The 21,917-nt window shown below is 42.9% G+C and overlaps 1 protein-coding gene and 2 long non-coding RNA genes across 5 annotated transcripts in view; 1 reads left to right on the top strand and 2 right to left on the bottom strand.

Moving 5' to 3' along the window:
• Window positions 1-21,917, bottom strand: part of grin3ba (glutamate receptor, ionotropic, N-methyl-D-aspartate 3Ba) — a 74,331-nt gene that overhangs the window by 11,736 nt on the left and 40,678 nt on the right. Inside the window, exons 5-8 of the mRNA XM_053435401.1 lie at window positions 21,180-21,416; window positions 17,768-17,914; window positions 17,294-17,439; window positions 4,829-4,944 (exon numbers count right to left, since the gene is read on the bottom strand). Coding sequence (XP_053291376.1) covers window positions 4,829-4,944; window positions 17,294-17,439; window positions 17,768-17,914; window positions 21,180-21,416 — 646 coding nt within the window. The remainder of the gene's footprint in view (window positions 1-4,828; window positions 4,945-17,293; window positions 17,440-17,767; window positions 17,915-21,179; window positions 21,417-21,917) is intronic.
• On the top strand, window positions 6,342-9,175 carry LOC128451537 (uncharacterized). 2 transcript variants are annotated; one of them, XR_008340116.1, is made up of 6 exons: window positions 6,342-6,457; window positions 6,866-7,048; window positions 7,668-7,754; window positions 7,882-7,946; window positions 8,515-8,662; window positions 8,895-9,175. It is a non-coding gene; the product is annotated as an uncharacterized LOC128451537 (long non-coding RNA). The 2 variants fall into 2 exon arrangements; XR_008340117.1 differs by lacking the exon at window positions 7,882-7,946.
• LOC128451538 (uncharacterized) lies at window positions 10,560-13,373 on the bottom strand. Of its 2 annotated transcripts, XR_008340118.1 has the most exons (6): window positions 13,276-13,373; window positions 12,685-12,867; window positions 11,979-12,065; window positions 11,787-11,851; window positions 11,071-11,218; window positions 10,560-10,840 (listed from the first exon to the last, which is right to left on the bottom strand). It is a non-coding gene; the product is annotated as an uncharacterized LOC128451538 (long non-coding RNA). The 2 variants fall into 2 exon arrangements; XR_008340119.1 differs by lacking the exon at window positions 11,787-11,851.

Here is a 21,917-nt window from a genome sequence, read left to right on the forward strand (position 1 = left end):
GAAGGTTTGTCTTGATTAGGGGACTCTGTTGGCTGCCTCTTTTATCACTCGCTGTGCAGAAAGGCGCAAACTGGCAGTGGGCAAATGAAAGCCCTCTATCTCCTTCTTGTGCTCAACTCCCCCCTCGCTCGGCCCCCTGTGCACCAGCCCTTTCTTTACCTGTGTTGTTCTTTCTCCTACTTCTTTTTCATCTCATATTCTGTCTTCACTTTCTCTCTCTCTTTTCTCCCACCTCCTGTGTTTTCTTCTCACATTTCCTGCCTGCTTCTCTTTCCTGCACTTTCCTCCTCCACCTTATTTGGGCTCATTGAGTTATTCACTCCCTTCCCTCATTCGTTTCCCCTCTCACACCGTGGGGCTGAATACAGAGGCTGTGTGGATTTTCTGTTCGCCTGGCTTTTCATGTAGACTCTGAATCAAGCAGTCATCGCACTGACCCACTCTCCATTCCAATGAGACCTGCTCTCTCATCCGCACGGCGGTGAGTGATGCCACGGGGGGGGTCCCTCTGCTCGTTCTGTCGTGTCCATTCAAGAGAGCAGCAGATAGTCTCCAGTGGGCCAGGGTTGTACTGTGAGTAGTGGAGGTGTCTGGATTCATGGCCGCATTCCTCCAGAGGACGCGGCCCACGCAGCCGACACCAGCTGCATCCTTCATCGGGCTGTGTCGGCCCAACAGAGATGAGGCGGCCTGGTCGTCCTATTGCGTCACCAGCTAGTCCCGCCCCTTTCAGCCATCGCCAAGCAAAAGAGCTTTGGACGTCAAAGTTCTTTGGTTGATTAAAAAACATAGAAGATGTTTGTTTTTTTACTTGTCGGAGCGTCAGTTGCTCGGGGGCTGGACGGACACATTCAGGTCCTGACTGGTCGATGTTGACTTCATGATAGTCTCCGAGTACCTTAAAGCCATGAGAACTGTACTTTACAAAATAAAATTCCTTTGTTTGTAATTCTGTTTGAGTGCCGTGTCGTCTCCCAATTACATTTTTAGCCATGAAATGTTTATGTTATAAGCCAAAATGTTAAATCCTGTCTTCGATGAATAAAATAATACAATTAATACAAATAAATAAAGAAGGATTTGGCCCCTAATTTGAGACACAGCTACTGTCATCACCCTGAAAAAGCTTCAAAATAAAATGGCTGATGTTTCCTTGTCACTGGTTTATTGATATTGTTGTGTGTGTGTTGACTTGACAGTTTAATCCTCACTTCTCTTTCTAATAACAGAGGAAAGACCATCTCAAAACCACGACAATATGGACGTGTACTAGTATCTGTTCAGTGTCTTTGAATCAGCGTTCACATCTCAGTGATCCAAGGAGAAAAGACTGAATGGGATCAAATAACAGAAGAAGTTCACACACGTATGGATCTATCTATATCTTATTCCAGAAATCTGTCTGTCTGTGGCTCTCATATCAACAGAGCGGCTTCACACTTGTGGATCTGTACTTGTGCCACGTTCAATTCTGTGTAATTTGCACACACTGTACCACAGCTCTGTAGCAGCGGCCACTGGGAGTCGTAACGTTAAGTGAAGTTGTCGTAGGTGTGTTCACGACCCAAGAAAGAACTGGTGATACTCAGTTCGGGTTCTCGAGCTTCACCGAACTTTTGATGAACAGGTGAAAAGCTCATTTAGAAGTTTCAGATAGAAAAACTGCAACCGGCTTCACCGCAGGCCCGAACCAGCAGCCCCCGCTCCAAACCAGACATGTTTACAACCGTCACGACTGCATTAGTGAATATAAAAGCACTTTGGTGCACACGCATTAGCTGACACCCTATTTCTTTTTATACCTGTAAAAGAGCTTTGTGTTGGAGGTTAAACGCTCGAATCATTACTTCAATGTCACCTCCGGAAGGCGAATGCGTGCAGATGGCATGTGACTGGGAAACTGTAAAACTTCTCCTAATGGCTGGAACCTTTTTTATTTACCTCAGTGAAAGGGGGCCCCGGTCTTTTTTATTAGGACAGGGTATAATTTCTTCTGACAGATTGTCAGCCGCCTTTATTTCTAACACTGACACAATTTACTGCTGCTCTGTAATAAAAACTCCCACAAGTCAAATCTATTCTTATGAGTTCGTGGAACACACACATCAATTATGGAAACAACGACTTCTTCTGTTATTACTGTCATCGGTGTCGCAACGACAGGTGGAATAATGCAAAAGGCAAGAATAATTATGTGTTCATTATATATTCATCTGGCTGTAGTAGTTGTATGATGCATTTACTTTATCAAAAACATGATTTATGACTGGTTTGTTGGCAGTTAAAATATAATGAAAGAAAGAAATTCGACCTTAATGACTTTCTGACCTATTGACCAACAAAATCAATGCTGTAGTGAAGCAACCTGCAATTAGGTTTTCCTGGTAAGTTAAGGATTTCATGTCGGAGCATTCAGGGTGTTACGCCTGTAGCTGGTACGTATGGGACAACATGTCCCCCATCGACCATCATCCATCCATCGATTACTTATACCCCTGATCCTCTGAGGGTCGCCGGGGGGGCTGGAGCCAATCCCATCTGAGATTGGGGCGAGAGGCGGGGTTCCCTCTGGACACGTCCCCAGCGCATCACAGGGTCAACGCACAGAGACAATCGACCACTCACACTCATTAACATCTACAGTCTCTAATTAAACCACTCCCCAATCTACATGTCTTAGTGTTGTGGGAGGAGCCTGGAGTACCTGGAGGATACACACACAGACTCAGAGAGAACACACATACTCTCTCCGACTAAGTACTTGAAAAGGTGACACTTCAAGGACCATATACTTTGTTAATTTTTCATAACTCCATTCAACAGGCTAATGTTCGATATTATTTATTGAATATAATTTCCTCTGTGACTGCAGAACATGTAACACCATTCTTCAGAAACAAATAGAATCCTTCAAAAGAACATTAACCTCTTAAAGACTCAGTATAGATGGAGTTGAAAACCTTGAGAGCAGAACACTGTATAACACTGGCACTCTCCCCATTCAAAGAGAATATCTGTTGTGTAGAATCGACACGTAACTGTGTTCTTTCAGAGAGAATGGTCTTAAATTAGAGCCGCTACAGCATTCTGCTTAGTTACAGTGCAAATCTGCTGATGTGCTTGTATAGTAGGGGAGCCCCCGCGTTGATTTAGCGATGCACAAGAACCCGAACATGATGACCCAGTGGATTTTTTACCGTACGCATCATGACGGGGGTGTGGTCGGTCCGAGCTGTGAGGTTTGAGACCAAAGTGTTCTGACCGGGCCCGGTGGTTAATAATGGATGACTACTTCTCCCCTGCAGCTTAAGGTGCACACATCACTGTGTTGTTCTGTCAGTCATGGAGCTAACTACAGTGTTTGATCTCCTCTCTGCTCTATACACTGCGAGGGAGTTTGTCTCTGTTGCAGGAACCAGAGGCTGAGGACTCGCACCGTGGATGTTCAAGTCTGAGCAGGTATCATCCTCTGAGTTACCAGGTTTCTAAATGTGTGTCTCAGGCATTGAAGACATCAGAAACACACTGGAAACCAATAGTACACAATCGGTCAAAGCTATTAACATGTCAACTCGACTGTACATTACCCCTGTAGACAAAAGCCTGATGTTAGCAGTGTTGCCATAGTTACTTTGAAAAAGTAACTTAGTTACTTTACAAGTTACTTGATTTTAAAAGTAACTAAGTTAGATTACAAGTTACTTGATTTTAAAAGTAACTAAGTTAGATTACAAGTTACTTTATTAGTTACATTCAGCAGCTGCCGACAACACCCCCGCCGCCTCAACATAAAAATGACAACCGGTTTGGCCAACACTAACTTTATTAGACACCGCCGGAGGTCCCCCCCCCCCCCCCCCCCCCCGCGCGAACGGAGGGTTCCCCCAACGGGCGCTGTAGCTGAGGTGATCTGACGGGACCGACAAGCGTCCAGAGTCGCTGCCGCCGACCGCCGTACCCGGTCCCCTCCAACCGGTCCCCGCCTTCCGCAGTGCCGACGGACACCGCCCCGCGGCATACTAGAAGGAAAGCCCCCGCACCGCGGATGAGCACATCCCCCCCTAAAAAAACGTCGAGGCGTGCCGCACACCGAGCCTCCAGCGGCGTGGTGAGGAGGGCGACGGGGCGACTGCTCCCCCAGCCGCAGGACGTGCCCAGCGGGTTAACCACAAATACCGAAATAGTAACGCAAGGTGACTTGGACAAGTAACTTTAATCTGATTACTGGTTTGGAAATAGTAACGCGTTAGATTACTCGTTACTGAAAAAAGTGGTCAGATTAGAGTAACGCGTTACTAAGTAGCGCGTTACCGGCATCACTGGATGTTAGTGGGCGTTAGTTTGTTTGACCAGTGGAACGGGGGCTTAAGTGTGTGTGTGCAAACCACTATAAATGTTTGTGTATTTGATGAGAGTACAGGTACAGAGAGTACAGTTCATATGCTCCCATCGTTGGGATTCACCAAAGGTCCCCAGACGCTCAGTCTATTTTAGGGTATTCAGGCTTGTTTTTATGGTCGAGAATAAAGTTATATTTGGCTTAAAGTTGAAGTAAAGGTCTGTGTTTTATATATATATATATATAGAGAGAGAGAGAGAAAGAAAGAGAGAGAGAGATATAGAGGTTTGGGTCTGAGTGAACAAGAAAGTTCTTTTTGATTTCTATATATCTAAGGGAAGGAAAAGAAGGATATAAAGAGACAGACTAGATGGTAGAAAAGTGTAAAAGCCACATCCTGTCCAGGAAAATCTAATCAAATGAAGTTTTAGGAGGGTTTTTAAAATAATAATAATAAGTGTGTATGTGTGTGTGTGTGTGTGTTTGCACCTTCGATGGCGAACGGCTTCCCCACGGTGAGCAGTTTGCAGTCGGCGTCGATCGACACCTCGAAGTCCAGCAGGGCTTTGTCCATGATGAACGCATCCAGGGTCGGAGGATCTGTCCTTCACCACCAACACACACACACACACACACACACACACACACACACACACACACACACACACACACACACACACACACACACACACACACACACACACACACACACACACATCACGGGGGACAGAGAGAAGCATTCATTAAACACAATTAACTTTTCAAGACCCGTTAATCAGATTTACTTTTCCCCCTGAACATTTGCAGACACCTCGGCAGGATCCCCCGGTAATGTTTTTGGTGGGTTGTCATCCCACTTTGTCATTTATACAGGGGATGAACTGTATTCTAATAGACTGTGTAAACACATACATCATTACCTAAACCAACAGTCCCTGTGGAGGACTGATAAGGCTTTATACACACTGCCGAAGACACCGCTATTCCATTAATATCGATCCAATTGACCCCCGCTGACCCCTAATTATAGACCGTCCCTCTGTGAGCGGCTTCGGTTTCTAATCACAGCTGACTGACGAAGTTTCAGGATACCAAGCACAACACACTGGATTCGGCTACATTACAATATACACACTAACAACCTGATAAAGAGGAAATGATACTGCTCCACCGACTCACGTGCACAGAAATCCAAACACACACACACACACACAAACGGCGTCTAAAGGGAAGAAATGCACGTGTTGGGGTGAAGTGCACACACGCGCAGTGGTCTCACGGGAAATCCCATTAATCTGACACGTTAACTATTCAGGACACTTACATTCCCTAATCTAAATGTTGACTTTTCAAAGTCTTTGCTCAAAGCGGCACAGTGTGTGTGTGTGTGGACCTGTCAAACCAACCCAGTCTCATCAGAAAATGTTCAATGGTAACGTTGGTCCACTTGGACCGACGTTACCATCTCACAATCTGAGAGGCCAGATTGTGAGATGGTAACATTTAGTCCTCCCATTGTTTTGCATTGGCGTGTTCTCACGTCACGTGACTCTCAAGCTCCCGTCTGCGGAGAGGAAAACATGGCGGAGATTCCTTGTTTTTTCAGATAAAAATATAATTTTGTAACTTAGTTTGGGCATAAAAATACATTCTGACACCATTTCTAGCGAGAAATGTGGTCTTTGCTTCCACAGTCTTCAGCCAGTTCGTGCTTATGATAAATATTTTAATAGTTATCACGCATGTTTTTATCGTTGCTATGATGGTTGCCATGGCACCACGGGCGCAGCTTGGTGTTTAAATCACAGTCCCTGCGTAGTGTCCTTCAGTGATCGTGAATGTTATTCATGTTATATAATAGTAATATTTGAGGCTAGATTACATCTCTAATGAGAAGGATCATGCGAGTCTGTTTATACCGAGGCCGGCCCGAGTGCGCGACCGGCCCTGAGCGACCGGCCCGAGCGGCCCGAGTGCGCGAGCGGACCGAGTGCGCGAGCGGACATGACGTGTGGCTGTCGTAAAAACCCTATTTGTAAACAACCAGCCCTTTAACTCGGGGCTGCGTCATAAACACGGCGCGCTTGGAAGACCACGATGTCATCTTCCTTCTGTCAGGTAAGTAGTTTATTGTTTTTAAAGATCGTTACGATCTAGGTTTACAGTCCGAGTGCGGAGAGAGTCCGTCAATCCACACTATGGACGCTGTTCATCAGCTAATACGCCATTGTTAGCCACATGCTACAGCCCACGGTAGCCTGTGCTACCTGGGAGGTGAATACATGGTTGTTGAAAGCAGTTCAAGACGCTTAGCTCATCATTGAGGGACGCTACAATATAAATATAAACATGAATTTGATTTATGAATGCTTTAGATTAATAAGGAGTGTATTTGTCTACCATTACTCCACAATATCAGGTCAATTTGGTTTAATGTATAGTATGCACTATGACAATAATGTTTCCATGTTATGGAGTTGCGATTCATTTTATAAAACAATTGCTATGTTCTGTTTTTTAATCAAGGAGGATCCAAGTGAAGCTACAGGAGTTTCATTAACGTCAACAACTTGGACCAAACAGTTTGTTTTGCTTGATGAAGAGCAGGAAGGGCAGCCTGGAGAGAAAGAGAAGCCGGGTTGAGCCCACTACCATCATCCATGTACCACGAGGAAGATGAGGGAGAGAAATGATCCTACCATTAAAGAGGTACTTTTAAGTTACATACCAGAAAAAACATTTTATATAATTTGCCAAATATACATTTTTATTAAATCCCCAAAGTACGCTTGCTGAAATACAAGTTAATATCACACTGAAAGAATTTTGATCAATCATGCTTCCCTGCTGTGATTGTTTAACTAGGAAAACAACTTTTTCCACAGGAAGGCAAGTAAATTTAAGGAATACATGTGCAAAGTTTTCCTCTGTTATGTATAATGATGACCCCCATCAAACATAATGTTAGCAATATTTACACCTTTTAATTTATACTGTTTATTTCTGTCTACATGTGTGAATTTGCCTTCATTAGTTTCAGAAAAGAGCGATGATGTATCGGTCAGTGGGCGGCAGCACGAGACTCCGCAAACTAGTCTGTAAGCAAAGCAGACGAAGGCATCGAGGTTGCGGCCTGCCATCATTGTTATTTTGCTTAAGGGACTGAATATGTTTCATGTAGAAATATTAGCATTTCCCTTATATCTACCAAAACTGCTTGTTTCACAGACTGCAGTTTTGTTTTGATCCGATGTGGTGTGCAAATACAACCGTATCTGCAATGGGTTGTGGGGCATTAACATTTGTAACTCTAATTTTGTTTTGACAGACTGTGAAAAGAACGTTGAGAACATCACCACTCTACAGGAAGACACAGTCCAGTAATGGGTGTCAGAAGTTCAGTAGTGAACGACAGGTACTGTGGAAAAATATGTGTCATTGTTGTACAATGTCCTTTGACTCTGTTTAAACAAGGTCAACACAAAAAGGTTTGATTGTAAACTGATATCGGTATGAATTCATGTTATTCTCCTCGTCAAAAGAAACAAACAATCCAAATTACCTGCAGAAAGCCCTTGATGGACGCTTCAGCTGCATCGTCAGACTGGTGAGACAGCAAGATGCCAACTTTAATGCCAATTTATTTGTGTAACATTCTGTGACCAAATGTATAGATAACTTTTTGTAGATTGTAAAAATAGATAACCCATTTATTACAAAAAAACTACACTAGAATTATCGCACTGCGTTGTATGACTCCGCTAACCAGAGCAGTGTCCGTCTACATATTTCTACATATTTTCTCTCATATAAATGACACTGTATCTCTTGACAACTGAAACCATAAGATGAGGTCAGTGTGGCCTTGACCTTTTTACTTTAAGACAAATACAAAGTTAGACAATCCGAAAACATGCAGTTATGCCTCCGGCGACTCGCTATTGCAGAGGCATTAAAACCGTAGTGTAGTAGATTGGATTTTATTGGTGTTACATTGGACATCTTGTATGGGTACACCAAAAAATATATTTGGTTTCACATTCTAGATGGCAATAAGCAGAGTCATCAACTCAGGAAAAATATTTCTGTAGAAAAGAAAGCCTTGTATGTGTGTATGTATACATACACACAAACGCACAATTGAGACGTTTTTGTCTTTTATCATATATTCTCAGGCAGTACTGATGCATTTACTGAGAGGGGACGTGAGGGCCTACTCTGCGTGCTCAGAGTTCAAGCCCAGCAGGCTGCAGCGGGCCTGACATATTCTGGAACAGCAGCACAGTCTTTGGATGACTCCTCTGAAGATGAAAACATGGCGAGGTACTTCTCCACTGATGAAGAACTGTGAGGGCTGTGATTAGCTACACTCTCTTGCTACAAGGCTACTCTTGCTACTCCCTGGCAGCCTTAGGAAGGCATTAGCTTGCTGTGTGGTAGCTGTTAGCTTCAGCATTTTTAGTTTTTAGTGGCCTGTCTGACGTTTATGTTAAAAAAAAATCAGAGGGAACCATCTTCATAATTTAACACTATGGTTTGTTTGTGTGTCCTTCAGTTCTTCTCAAGAGAAGCAGTACAGGTGTGCCTCAGCTCCACGGTCCCTCCTGCAGCCTCCGCTCCTGATGCTAACCTCATGTCTCCATCACACCAAGCAGCAGACCTGGATTGACAGACCTTTCTCCAGAGCTGCCCCCTCCCTCTGAAACCCCCCTCTCCAAAACACTATTTGTGTAGTTTTTAAAGTATTTTTTGCATGAGAATTGTTGATCATAACATTTCCAGCAGATGCCTTAATATAATGTTTGTGCACAATAAATGACATTGATCATAACATAATGGTATTTCCTTGCACTTCTACACCATGATATTGTCAGATAAGATGCTGATTACATTAAAGCAGTGAATGCTCTGCTTTAAGCAACATAAACACACAATGATTCAATGGATCTGAAGTAGAATGGGCACATTACATTCTGTAGAGAATGCCTCAGTTATGGAAGTCAGAAAATAACTTTCTTTATCTGAGGTTCCAGTCATTTATAGTCACAGCAAAGCACACAGGTCTGGTTGTCTAAGTGGCGCCCATATCATATTGTTTAAGATGTGTAACATCAAGTTTGTGTTTCAGTGCAAAATTAGTCATTAGTCAAGAGTTCACCTTCTTCTTTACACTAAAATTAGGTGACCCAGATGTTTCGCAATGCAATCTGATAAGGTCTTATGAGAAACATTCTTAACATTAAAGAAATCAACACAGAGGATAGCAATATCTGTTTGACTTTAATCCGTAGCTGATAATCAGCGGCCTGACTTATTCAAACACATTAATACTACAATGAATAAGGCAGGGGTTTTCCATCAGAAATCATTTCTGGGACATTAATTTAAAAGATCTCCAGTATAAGCAAATGTATTCTAAAATTGGTTTATATCCAAGTGTGAGGCTGTCCTGGCACATGGAAATAAGATATATATATATTGTTTGTATTAGCTTTCCCTCAGTTTAGTACTTGCACTTCTTGAAAAGCTCTATATAAATAAGATGTATTAATGTTTATACATTGCCCTCTAGTATATGTTTTCCTAAAAGTCACTGTAGATACAGAAATAACAGTATGGTTCAGGTGACAGTAAGTGGAAGCTGAAGGTAATTTCCATGTGCTCAAGAGAAACATAACGTGACGATATAGTTGATTTCTGATAGAAGGCCCTGCCTCATTCATTGTAGTATTAATGTGTTTGAATAAGTCAGGCTGCCGATTACCAGCTACTGATTAAAGTCAAACAGATATTGCTATCCTCTGTGTTGATTTCTTTAATGTTAAGAATGTTTCTCATAAGACCTTATCAGATTGCATTGTGAAACATCTGGGTCACCTAATTTTAGTGTAAACAAGAGAGTGAACTCTTGACTATTGACTAATCTTGCACTGAAACACAAACTTGATGTTACACATCTTAAACAATGATATGGGCGCCACTTAGACAACCAGACCTGTGTGCTTTGCTGTGACTATAAATGGCTGGAACCTCAGATAAAGAAAGTTATTTTCTGACTTCCATAACTGAGGCATTCTCTACAGAATGTAATGTGCCCATTCTACTTCAGATCCATTGAATCATTGTGTGTTTATGTTGCTTAAAGCAGAGCATTCACTGCTTTAATGTAATCAGCATCTTATCTGACAATATCATGGTGTAGAAGTGCAAGGAAATACCATTATGTTATGATCAATGTCATTTATTGTGCACAAACATTATATTAAGGCATCTGCTGGAAATGTTATGATCAACAATTCTCATGCAAAAAATACTTTAAAAACTACACAAATAGTGTTTTGGAGAGGGGGGTTTCAGAGGGAGGGGGCAGCTCTGGAGAAAGGTCTGTCAATACAGGTCTGCTGCTTGGTGTGATGGAGACATGAGGTTAGCATCAGGAGCGGAGGCTGCAGGAGGGACCGTGGAGCTGAGGCACACCTGTACTGCTTCTCTTGAGAAGAACTGAAGGACACAAACAAACCATAGTGTTAAATTATGAAGATGGTTCCCTCTGATTTTTTTTTAACATAAACGTCAGACAGGCCACTAAAAACTAAAAATGCTGAAGCTAACAGCTACCACACAGCAAGCTAATGCCTTCCTAAGGCTGCCAGGGAGTAGCATGAGTAGCCTTGTAGCAAGAGAGTGTAGCTAATCACAGCCCTCACAGTTCTTCATCAGTGGAGAAGTACCTCGCCATGTTTTCATCTTCAGAGGAGTCATCCAAAGACTGTGCTGCTGTTCCAGAATATGTCAGGCCCGCTGCAGCCTGCTGGGCTTGAACTCTGAGCACGCAGAGTAGGCCCTCACGTCCCCTCTCAGTAAATGCATCAGTACTGCCTGAGAATATATGATAAAAGACAAAAACGTCTCAATTGTGCGTTTGTGTGTATGTATACATACACACATACAAGGCTTTCTTTTCTACAGAAATATTTTTCCTGAGTTGATGACTCTGCTTATTGCCATCTAGAATGTGAAACCAAATATATTTTTTGGTGTACCCATACAAGATGTCCAATGTAACACCAATAAAATCCAATCTACTACACTACGGTTTTAATGCCTCTGCAATAGCGAGTCGCCGGAGGCATAACTGCATGTTTTCGGATTGTCTAACTTTGTATTTGTCTTAAAGTAAAAAGGTCAAGGCCACACTGACCTCATCTTATGGTTTCAGTTGTCAAGAGATACAGTGTCATTTATATGAGAGAAAATATGTAGAAATATGTAGACGGACACTGCTCTGGTTAGCGGAGTCATACAACGCAGTGCGATAATTCTAGTGTAGTTTTTTTGTAATAAATGGGTTATCTATTTTTACAATCTACAAAAAGTTATCTATACATTTGGTCACAGAATGTTACACAAATAAATTGGCATTAAAGTTGGCATCTTGCTGTCTCACCAGTCTGACGATGCAGCTGAAGCGTCCATCAAGGGCTTTCTGCAGGTAATTTGGATTGTTTGTTTCTTTTGACGAGGAGAATAACATGAATTCATACCGATATCAGTTTACAATCAAACCTTTTTGTGTTGACCTTGTTTAAACAGAGTCAAAGGACATTGTACAACAATGACACATATTTTTCCACAGTACCTGTCGTTCACTACTGAACTTCTGACACCCATTACTGGACTGTGTCTTCCTGTAGAGTGGTGATGTTCTCAACGTTCTTTTCACAGTCTGTCAAAACAAAATTAGAGTTACAAATGTTAATGCCCCACAACCCATTGCAGATACGGTTGTATTTGCACACCACATCGGATCAAAACAAAACTGCAGTCTGTGAAACAAGCAGTTTTGGTAGATATAAGGGAAATGCTAATATTTCTACATGAAACATATTCAGTCCCTTAAGCAAAATAACAATGATGGCAGGCCGCAACCTCGATGCCTTCGTCTGCTTTGCTTACAGACTAGTTTGCGGAGTCTCGTGCTGCCGCCCACTGACCGATACATCATCGCTCTTTTCTGAAACTAATGAAGGCAAATTCACACATGTAGACAGAAATAAACAGTATAAATTAAAAGGTGTAAATATTGCTAACATTATGTTTGATGGGGGTCATCATTATACATAACAGAGGAAAACTTTGCACATGTATTCCTTAAATTTACTTGCCTTCCTGTGGAAAAAGTTGTTTTCCTAGTTAAACAATCACAGCAGGGAAGCATGATTGATCAAAATTCTTTCAGTGTGATATTAACTTGTATTTCAGCAAGCGTACTTTGGGGATTTAATAAAAATGTATATTTGGCAAATTATATAAAATGTTTTTTCTGGTATGTAACTTAAAAGTACCTCTTTAATGGTAGGATCATTTCTCTCCCTCATCTTCCTCGTGGTACATGGATGATGGTAGTGGGCTCAACCCGGCTTCTCTTTCTCTCCAGGCTGCCCTTCCTGCTCTTCATCAAGCAAAACAAACTGTTTGGTCCAAGTTGTTGACGTTAATGAAACTCCTGTAGCTTCACTTGGATCCTCCTTGATTAAAAAACAGAACATAGCAATTGTTTTATAAAATGAATCGCAACTCCATAACATGGAAACATTATTGTCATAGTGCATACTATACATTAAACCAAATTGACCTGATATTGTGGAGTAATGGTAGACAAATACACTCCTTATTAATCTAAAGCATTCATAAATCAAATTCATGTTTATATTTATATTGTAGCGTCCCTCAATGATGAGCTAAGCGTCTTGAACTGCTTTCAACAACCATGTATTCACCTCCCAGGTAGCACAGGCTACCGTGGGCTGAAGCATGTGGCTAACAATGGCGTATTAGCTGATGAACAGCGTCCATAGTGTGGATTGACGGACTCTCTCCGCACTCGGACTGTAAACCTAGATCGTAACGATCTTTAAAAACAATAAACTACTTACCTGACAGAAGGAAGATGACATCGTGGTCTTCCAAGCGCGCCGTGTTTATGACGCATCCCCGAGTTAAAGGGCTGGTTGTTTACAAATAGGGTTTTTACGACAGCCACACGTCATGTCCGCTCGCGCACTCGGTCCGCTCGCGCACTCGGGCCGCTCGGCTCGCGCCGCTCGGGCCGCTCGGCTCGCGCACTCGGGCCGGTCGCGCACTCGGGCCGGCCTCGGTATAAACAGACTCGCATGATCCTTCTCATTAGAGATGTAATCTAGCCTCAAATATTACTATTATATAACATGAATAACATTCACGATCACTGAAGGACACTACGCAGGGACTGTGATTTAAACACCAAGCTGCGCCCGTGGTGCCATGGCAACCATCATAGCAACGATAAAAACATGCGTGATAACTATTAAAATATTTATCATAAGCACGAACTGGCTGAAGACTGTGGAAGCAAAGACCACATTTCTCGCTAGAAATGGTGTCAGAATGTATTTTTATGCCCAAACTAAGTTACAAAATTATATTTTTATCTGAAAAAACAAGGAATCTCCGCCATGTTTTCCTCTCCGCAGACGGGAGCTTGAGAGTCACGTGACGTGAGAACACGCCAATGCAAAACAATGGGAGGACTAAATGTTACCATCTCACAATCTGAGAGGCCAGATTGTGAGATGGTAACGTCGGTCCAAGTGGACCAACGTTGCCATTGAACATTTTCTGATGAGACTGGGTTGGTCAAACACGAGGCACCGGGAGAAGGGAGAGGATGGAGAGTTCTTCAGGGACCGAAGAGGGTTGGAAGTTATCTGATGCCTGGCCTTGGAATAAGAGTGTGGGCGTTTGAGGGTGTGTGTGTCTGTGTGTGTGTGTGTGTGTGTGTGTGTGTGTATGTGTGTGTGAGGCAGGAGTAGCTGTAAGTTATGAGGGTGTGTTTAGGTATGTGCTTGCATTATCTCCTCTGAGCCCATACATTGTGTGCAGCTGCATGTGCATCCCTCTGAACTATCTCTCTCTCTCTCCAGGAGATGAATCGTCAGTTTTTCTTTTTTTTTCTGTCCATGAGGTGTTTGTGTGTGTGTGTGTGTGTGTGTGTGTGTGTGTGTGTGTGTGTGTGTGTGTGTGTGTGTGTGTGTGCAGCTCTGGGGTTGGTAGTTCTGCCAACATAGTATTTTGCTCCCTCACTCTGCTCCTCTGCACCGCTGTGACTTCCTCTCCTGCCTTTGCCACGCTTGCAAACAAACGCCGCCTTCATCTCTCGCCCGCTCTCATCCCCCTTTTCTCTGAACAAGCGCATCTACCTACTTGTATCACTAAGTCAGCACATGCACTATCTCAGCATCTCTGCTGCTGCTCCGTGGAGGAGGCAGCGTGTTTGAGGAGAGTGTGTGGTTGTTTTTTTTTAAAGTGAGTGCGTTTTTCTGGGGGTTGATACAGTTTCCTGGATGTGTAGTTGTATATATATCGTCAGATTCCAGAGGTAGAATGTTATGAATTACATTTACTCAAGTACCGATTGAGGTACTTTTATACTTCACGTGGGTATTTCGACTTCACGATTTGTACACATCCATTCCACAACTTTACTGAGGGAAATATTGTACCTTGCACTACATTAATCTGACAGCATTAGTCATCAGATACTACTACTTCAACAAAACATGAGTTTATATGATGCATTTTCATGAATTTAACTATTTCACATATGTAACCAAATGGGTTAAAACCAGCTTGACCAACTTCAACAGTAAAATGTGACCTAATATTATAAAACTCTATAAAAGTAAAACACAAATCGAAACCTTTTTTCTGCATAAGTTATTATTATTTTTAAGGAACAGTTTGCAAATACATTATTTGACATTTTTTTCTCATTAAATTTTCATAATTTTATTTTAAAGTATTTAAACTCTAAATACAGATATAATTTGAGTATTTTAGCAAATTGTAAAGGTGAGTATTTTTAATTGGCATTTTGCTGCATTTTGTTAAAAAAGATCTGAATACAATCTTGGAAAAATAACTGACTGAATAAGTTAAATACATAAAAAAAAAATGCCTGATACAAATTGGTCAAATGATTGTATAATTTCCAACTCTAAGATATTAGGGCCGATGCCTGACTCCTTCTGTTCTTCAGCACAATGAGATGTTTGTTTATTCTCCAGCTCCCAGCCTGGTTCCAGTATAACCCAGGGGTGATTGTGGGTAAACACTCTGGTTTGGAGAAGCGTTAATGCTCCGGCTCTACTCTGACACTGTGGCATCTGATCCAGCTGCGTGATCACCTGGAGACGACGCCAGGAATGATGATGAAGGATCTAATTATGATTTGAGCAACTCACAAACGAGACTGAAAGAGACAGTAGAGCTCTGCTGGATGTGATGAGTTAAGGATAACACATCACTGTTCATACAATCTGACTGGTGTGTCAGTATAATGAATTACAACGAACTGAAAAACCAGGGTATAAATTATAAGTAAACATCATATTCAGAATATGATTAAAACTATGATTAGACTAATGAAAATAAGGGAACAGTGAAACCTTCCTTCATTTCACCATTACCCAAGTGAACTCCTTCACCTCCCCACAAATCTCTATTCCCAGCGAACATGAACGCCCCCGTCTGAGGTCGTCCGGGGGCGACTGCTTTCCAGAACTTTATCCACTCACCGTTACCTCGAAATACTTTTCTTGTTTCTCTTAAAACTCTAATGCTCCAATCCCTTAAATTAGTGTTTTTCCCTTAATGTCTTCAGCTGTATCTCCTTTTAATTTTGTATGCATTATGTAAAGCACCTACATAATTCAGTACGGTATAAAAATAAACTTGCCTCGTCTCTTTGCTTCTCGTCTGCTCCTTTGCATTAATCTGCCCCTGACCTCACTTACACCTCGTGCCAGAGTGTGTCTGCTGCACGAGGAGGAACTCATGCTAATGCAGGGTGTAAATATATGCAGCTCTCTGGGATCTCTGTCAGACGGGGGAAGCAAACAGCATCTTCCTCACATGTAAGAAAACCACGCAGCAATGGGCTGAGGCAACATCTCTGCAGGTGTCAAAGCAAAAAGTACCACGAGTACAGAAGAACTTACATTAAATCAGATGTTCCCTGTGATTTAGAGCAACGAGCAAAAGCACATCTCTCTCTAAGGTAATAAAAACAAGCATTTTTTCACTGACATTAAAATGTGTTTTGAAGCTGTAAACTAAATTATACGACTGTTCTTTGATAAATTATATTGATGCTGGTTTTAATATCACATTTATTACCAAACTTTATAAAGAAATCTACATTTATGTGTAGTAGATCTTGCACGGACTTCACACTCTCTAATCAGAGGTGGACGACCCCTCTCCACCACAGACTTACCTGCGGGGGGGGGGGGGGAATCTGCAGCACTCATTTTCAATTTGCGCCGAAACTAAACCACTAAACCACCGCATCGTCTGCCAATCAGAGCTGTTCCCTGTCCTCCCCTGCCACCCCCCCCCCCCCCCCAGAGGTGAAACTCCAGAGGTGAGAAGCTTCTACTTCATAAAACATTTCTGCCATAATAGTTTGGTGCTGCTGGTGTTCTATTGGCATTTTCCAGGGAGAAGCACTTCAACCAAAACTTAGGGGGGGGAGTTTCGCCTTTAACGTTTTCCATTCGGGAGATAATACACAGACACTCGATCGATACTTATAGAAGTTATGCTGAAGATATTAGAACCAAATCTGAAAAGTGTGTACAGCTGGTGAATGAGAAAATGTGCACATTGTTGTTAAGCTTCACAAATGAACCAAACTGCAGAATAGAAACTACACGTGTTGTTTTTGCTGAACGGCCTCTAACGGCTGCAGAGATGTTTGCTCGTCTGTGGTCAAATTATTATGCATGAAAAGAGAAAGTGCCCAGAATACAGACGACCACAGCTGGCGGATGGAAGCACGACTGGTTTGCATTTGAATCACAAGTGTCAGCGAGGTCGTCCCACAACCCGTGCACAGCTGTGTGTGTGTCTTACTTTAACATGTGTACACCTTCCGGCGTGGTGGGCTGGTTGTAGCGTCTCATGTAGTCGTGCATCTCCGGGAAACTCTTCTTCATGTAATCCTCGGCGCTGCTCTCCCTCACCGTGCCGAAACGAAAGCCCATGGAGGGATGGTGCAGCTGGGGGAGTGACACAGGAAGGGGGGGGGGGGGGGGGGGGGGGGGAGACAATGGGGGAGTTGATTAGAGAAAGAGAGAAAGAGAGGAGGAGGTGGGGTAGATATCATGATGGGATTCATATCGAAATTCACTGTAGCCCTGAACTCCCCACAGGGTTCTGGGGATATGGAAAGTGATAATCCTTCGCATGTGATTCCGCTCTTTACTCATTAGCTCGTCCTTGTGCGGGATTAGTTTGCGTGTTCATGTCGCTGCGCCTCTGCACGTGTGTGTGGTCACGCCGACATGCGTGTGGTTGCAAGTCTGCGTCCTTGCAGTGAAGTCTAACCTTGTCGTCGTGGATTCCCGAGACCTGCTCGAAGGTCTTCTCCCCGACCATGACGGCGGCGAGGTTGGCGGTGTAGCTGGACAGCACCAGTAAGCAGAAGATGGCCCAGAGGTTCATCAGGAAACGGCCTGTCCAGCATTTAGGAGTCTGTGGAGAGGGACTTCTTTTTAGTATTCTTTTCGTTTTTTTTGTGTAATAATTAGCATATGGACATAATTAAACAGACCAGAATAGAAGATAATGAAATAAATATCTAAAAATATACAAGATCAGAAGCACAATGACGTCAAGAGGACAACAAAAACAAGGAGGAAACTGAGATTACACAACATTTACACGACAAAAAAAGGACAGGGGGTCACAACAAGGGGTGATTTCAGGTGTTGACATAAATATCGAGGTCTCCCGTCCTCCTCCTCCTCCTCCTCCTCCTCCCTTACCTTAGAAATCCAGATTTAACTCCGGAGTGAGGGAGATCACGTTAATCAAAACAGACCAGGAGAGGAAATCTAACAAAGTGTGACTGCTCGGCGAGCCCCGATCCCAAATGTCTCTCCGTGAAATTGCCTCCTGCCTTCGGGGGAAGGAGTCCACCTGAATACTGTTCATTTGTTTACTCCACCAATTAAATTCCACTTAACAGTTGAAGAGAGATGATTTTTTTTCTTTTTCTTTTTTAAAGGCTTTGGGATTAATGAGACATTTGCTGTACAAAAAAGTTTATAACCCGTCATTGAAAAGATGTTCAGGGAAATGTCAAGCTATTAGTGTAACTCGCTGGAAATGAAGGACGGCAGGCACACGTACTATTTGGAGGGGAAACGTGAACTAAGGGAAGTTGTAAATATATATACACAGTTTTTGCAGTTGCAGCTTAGTTGAAAATAATGAAGGATAATGATCAGTGGGGCCTTTAGTCCTCAAATGTAAGTGTTTTCAGTTTTTTTCCAGATAGTAAGCACAATTTAAAACTGTGCTCACCAGCTCTGTTCAGTGGAAACGTTGCTCACACTGTTCCCCTTCTCCCCCAGTAACTGTTACTGGGATCAATGTTTTCTTCGATAAACACTTTCCAATGATAGCAGAGGCAGCCTCATCTAAAAAGAAGTCGATGTCTGTGCGGTGAACATCCATTTCGTGAGCTGAGATGACAATTGTTGCCGGCAGAGTCTGATCAGCGGCGACCCGGCTGCATATTAATGTTTCCAGCTGAGTGGTTTTGAAATAAGACACGTTCCACAGGATGCAAGTAAACACTTGGTGGTTTCATATGTGACTTGAGGAAAAGGGGGAGACTAATTAACATATTCACCACAATTAACTGAGCTAACCGAAATAACAGTGTCAGAATGTTGTCTGCTAAACTCACCAGGGGACAAAATGTTAAGCTTTTGGAAATGTTTTGCTTACAACTTTGAATCGACCACAAATTTTTGATGTGAATTACTTTTTAGATAAAGGATGTTTCAAGGTTGTTTCACTATCATTCGTTCAATATATAATTTAAAAAAACAATCTCGGTGCAAACTGTATTATCTATATTGATTTAATTTAATTGTGTTGGTTATGAGTGAGAATCCAACATGAATTCAAGAGTTTTGCTATTTGGGAAACTAAATGGATCTTTGAAGAAACCAGTCAATTTAAAGTTGGACACTCTCATAGCATCCAGAACTGGCTTTTATGAAATATTACACAGTGGATGTGCTCTTCATAATATAATACAACCTCCCAAACTAATGCTTATGACGCTTTCCTGACCTTGGAAGTTATTTCCAAACACTGCCGTTATGAAGTCTTTTCATGTCTTCTTCTGAGACGCTGACTCTCTTCGACACAAGTTTTATTAAATCTGTTTTAACTAACTGTCGTGTTGCTTGGTTAGGAAACCTCAGTCTGGGGATAAAACAAGACCAAAAGGACTCTTGTTAAAATCCCCAGTAAGATCACACGGACTCGTCTCTCTGTCAGTTTTGCATATTTGTAAGTGGTATGAATTTTCCTTTTCCCTGTGTTTGCTGAAATATGTTTTTATTGTGGATTCTGCTGTGATTTTGTCTCTTTGCTGCACAATCAAGACAACACAACCTAGTTAGCTAGTAGCATGGTTACATTAGCATGTCTGAAACAGTAAGTCGAGTTCTTCCATTTGACTCTTTTCATTTTAAATACTTAAAAAATTGACCTGAACCTTGTGATAAGTGCTTTGCTATTATTTCCCAGTCCCCTGCTGTGTGGGCTGATGACTCTGTCTTCTCACTGTGCGGCTCAGACCGGGCATCCGCGGGTTCAGAGAGTTTGCTCAAGGGCGTTTTATCAAGTCACAAGGCTGCTAATGAACACAACCTGTTAAATGGAAACCTGTGAACTTTCAATTACAGCGAGGTCTGTCTAGTTACTCGTGGTCCGTCGCACCACAGTCACTCGCGCTGCTTCCTTTATAGGGACAGTGTGATTACATGTTTAGAGGAAGATGATAATGGGGTGTGTACGCACTCGGTGGAATAGGTGGGATAGGAAGGAGTAATTTGAATTATCACAATGATGGGTTTTTGGCACAGAATGTTCTCTAGTTTAAAAAATACAAAGACAGAGGGGAACACGGTGGTTTCTCAGCTGCGTCGTGGTTGGCTAGGTGCCGCGGTGAGATTGTTACATCATCAGTCAAATCTGACAGGTTTCTGCCGCTGCAAAGGTAAATTTAATAACTTAACATATTTACACCCAATACATGACATTAAAGTAAAGTTTTCTTATTTTTTGAAGGAAAGGAGATTGGTTTTATTTTGACGTCCATTAGATTTGACGTCACATTTGTGTCTAACCCTAAAGTCGCCCAACACTCCCAGCACTGCCCCCCCGCCTGTTCGCCCTTTCCCCTTTACATCCTCCTCTGTCTGCCCACCTCCCAGTAGTCACTTCACTTTGAAGCCCAGTTCTTGATTTGCACCCTCACCTTCTTCCCCCTGTTTGCCCTCCTTCCCCTGCCTTCTTGTTTTCAACTCTGTGTCTGACTACATGGGGGAGTTGACCCCCACCCATGCCCTCTTTTCTCTTCTCCACACCTTCATCCATCCCCATCATCCTCGCCGTAACTCCTTCAATCTCTGTCAGCCCTCTTACCCTTTCCCCTCTCCCTCCCTGCATGTGCATTATCCTCTCCGCGCCCCTCTACTTCATCACTGCCGGCCTCCTTAACCTCTCCCCTATCCATCTTCTCCACCTCCCTGGCAATCTCTATCATCTCTCTCTCTCGAGCCTCCTTCCCCTCTAACTTCTACTCTCCAGTTTCTCTCATTGTTTGTGTAGCCGTTCCAATAAAGCACATCCCCTCCGCCCTATCCCTGCCATTTCTAATCCCTGCCCCTCGCCGCACGATGCCTGTTTATCACAAAGAGGGCAGCTGCTTTACCTTGGTGGCGACGGTGCGTCCGAACAGGATGGCGTAGCAGAGATTGAGGGCAGAGGAGTAGGAGAACACGCGCAGCCGGTTCCTGCCGTGGGGCGTCATGCCGAAGGGGCTGTTCCACTCGTACAAGGTGAGGAAGAGCGCGGTGAGGTGCAGCGTGACGAAGATGCCCACCCACATGGACCAGTGGAGCGGCCACATGAAGGCTCCGATGGGGGCCGCGGAGTCCCGGCTTCGAACCTGGTAGGTCACAAACACACAGCTGATCACCATCTGCCAACCTGACATGTGAATCATTGAGTCTGTAATTCTGTCTCTGGTCTGTGGCTTCTTGTCAGTTAACTTATCTTAAACACTCCCAGGGATTTAAAAAGCTTTTGAAGAATTGTTAAAGATATATATATATTTTTTATTTGGGTGTGATTCATCAGTTTGCCAGGACAACGATTTCTCAAGCGACTTCTCATTTTCAAATGGAGCCGTATATCCAGATCGTGTTAGGCACTGCAGTGTGTCAGCCACAGAGGGAGACGCTAACAAATCAAAGTGTAACTGCAGCATCTCCGCTAAGATGCCGACTAATTATACAAACTGGCTCTCGTTTTGAACTTTCATAATTAACATGCCTACTGAAAACTCACTGAAGTAATTATTCCCCAGCTAATGATCCCCTGTTCCTGAGCAGACGACCGGGTGAGCAGAGCACGAGGGACAAATTAAGCCGTCACAGATCATATCATC

This window comes from Pleuronectes platessa, chromosome 11 (assembly GCF_947347685.1).
Source record: "Pleuronectes platessa chromosome 11, fPlePla1.1, whole genome shotgun sequence".
Taxonomy (NCBI): Eukaryota; Metazoa; Chordata; class Actinopteri; order Pleuronectiformes; family Pleuronectidae; genus Pleuronectes; species Pleuronectes platessa.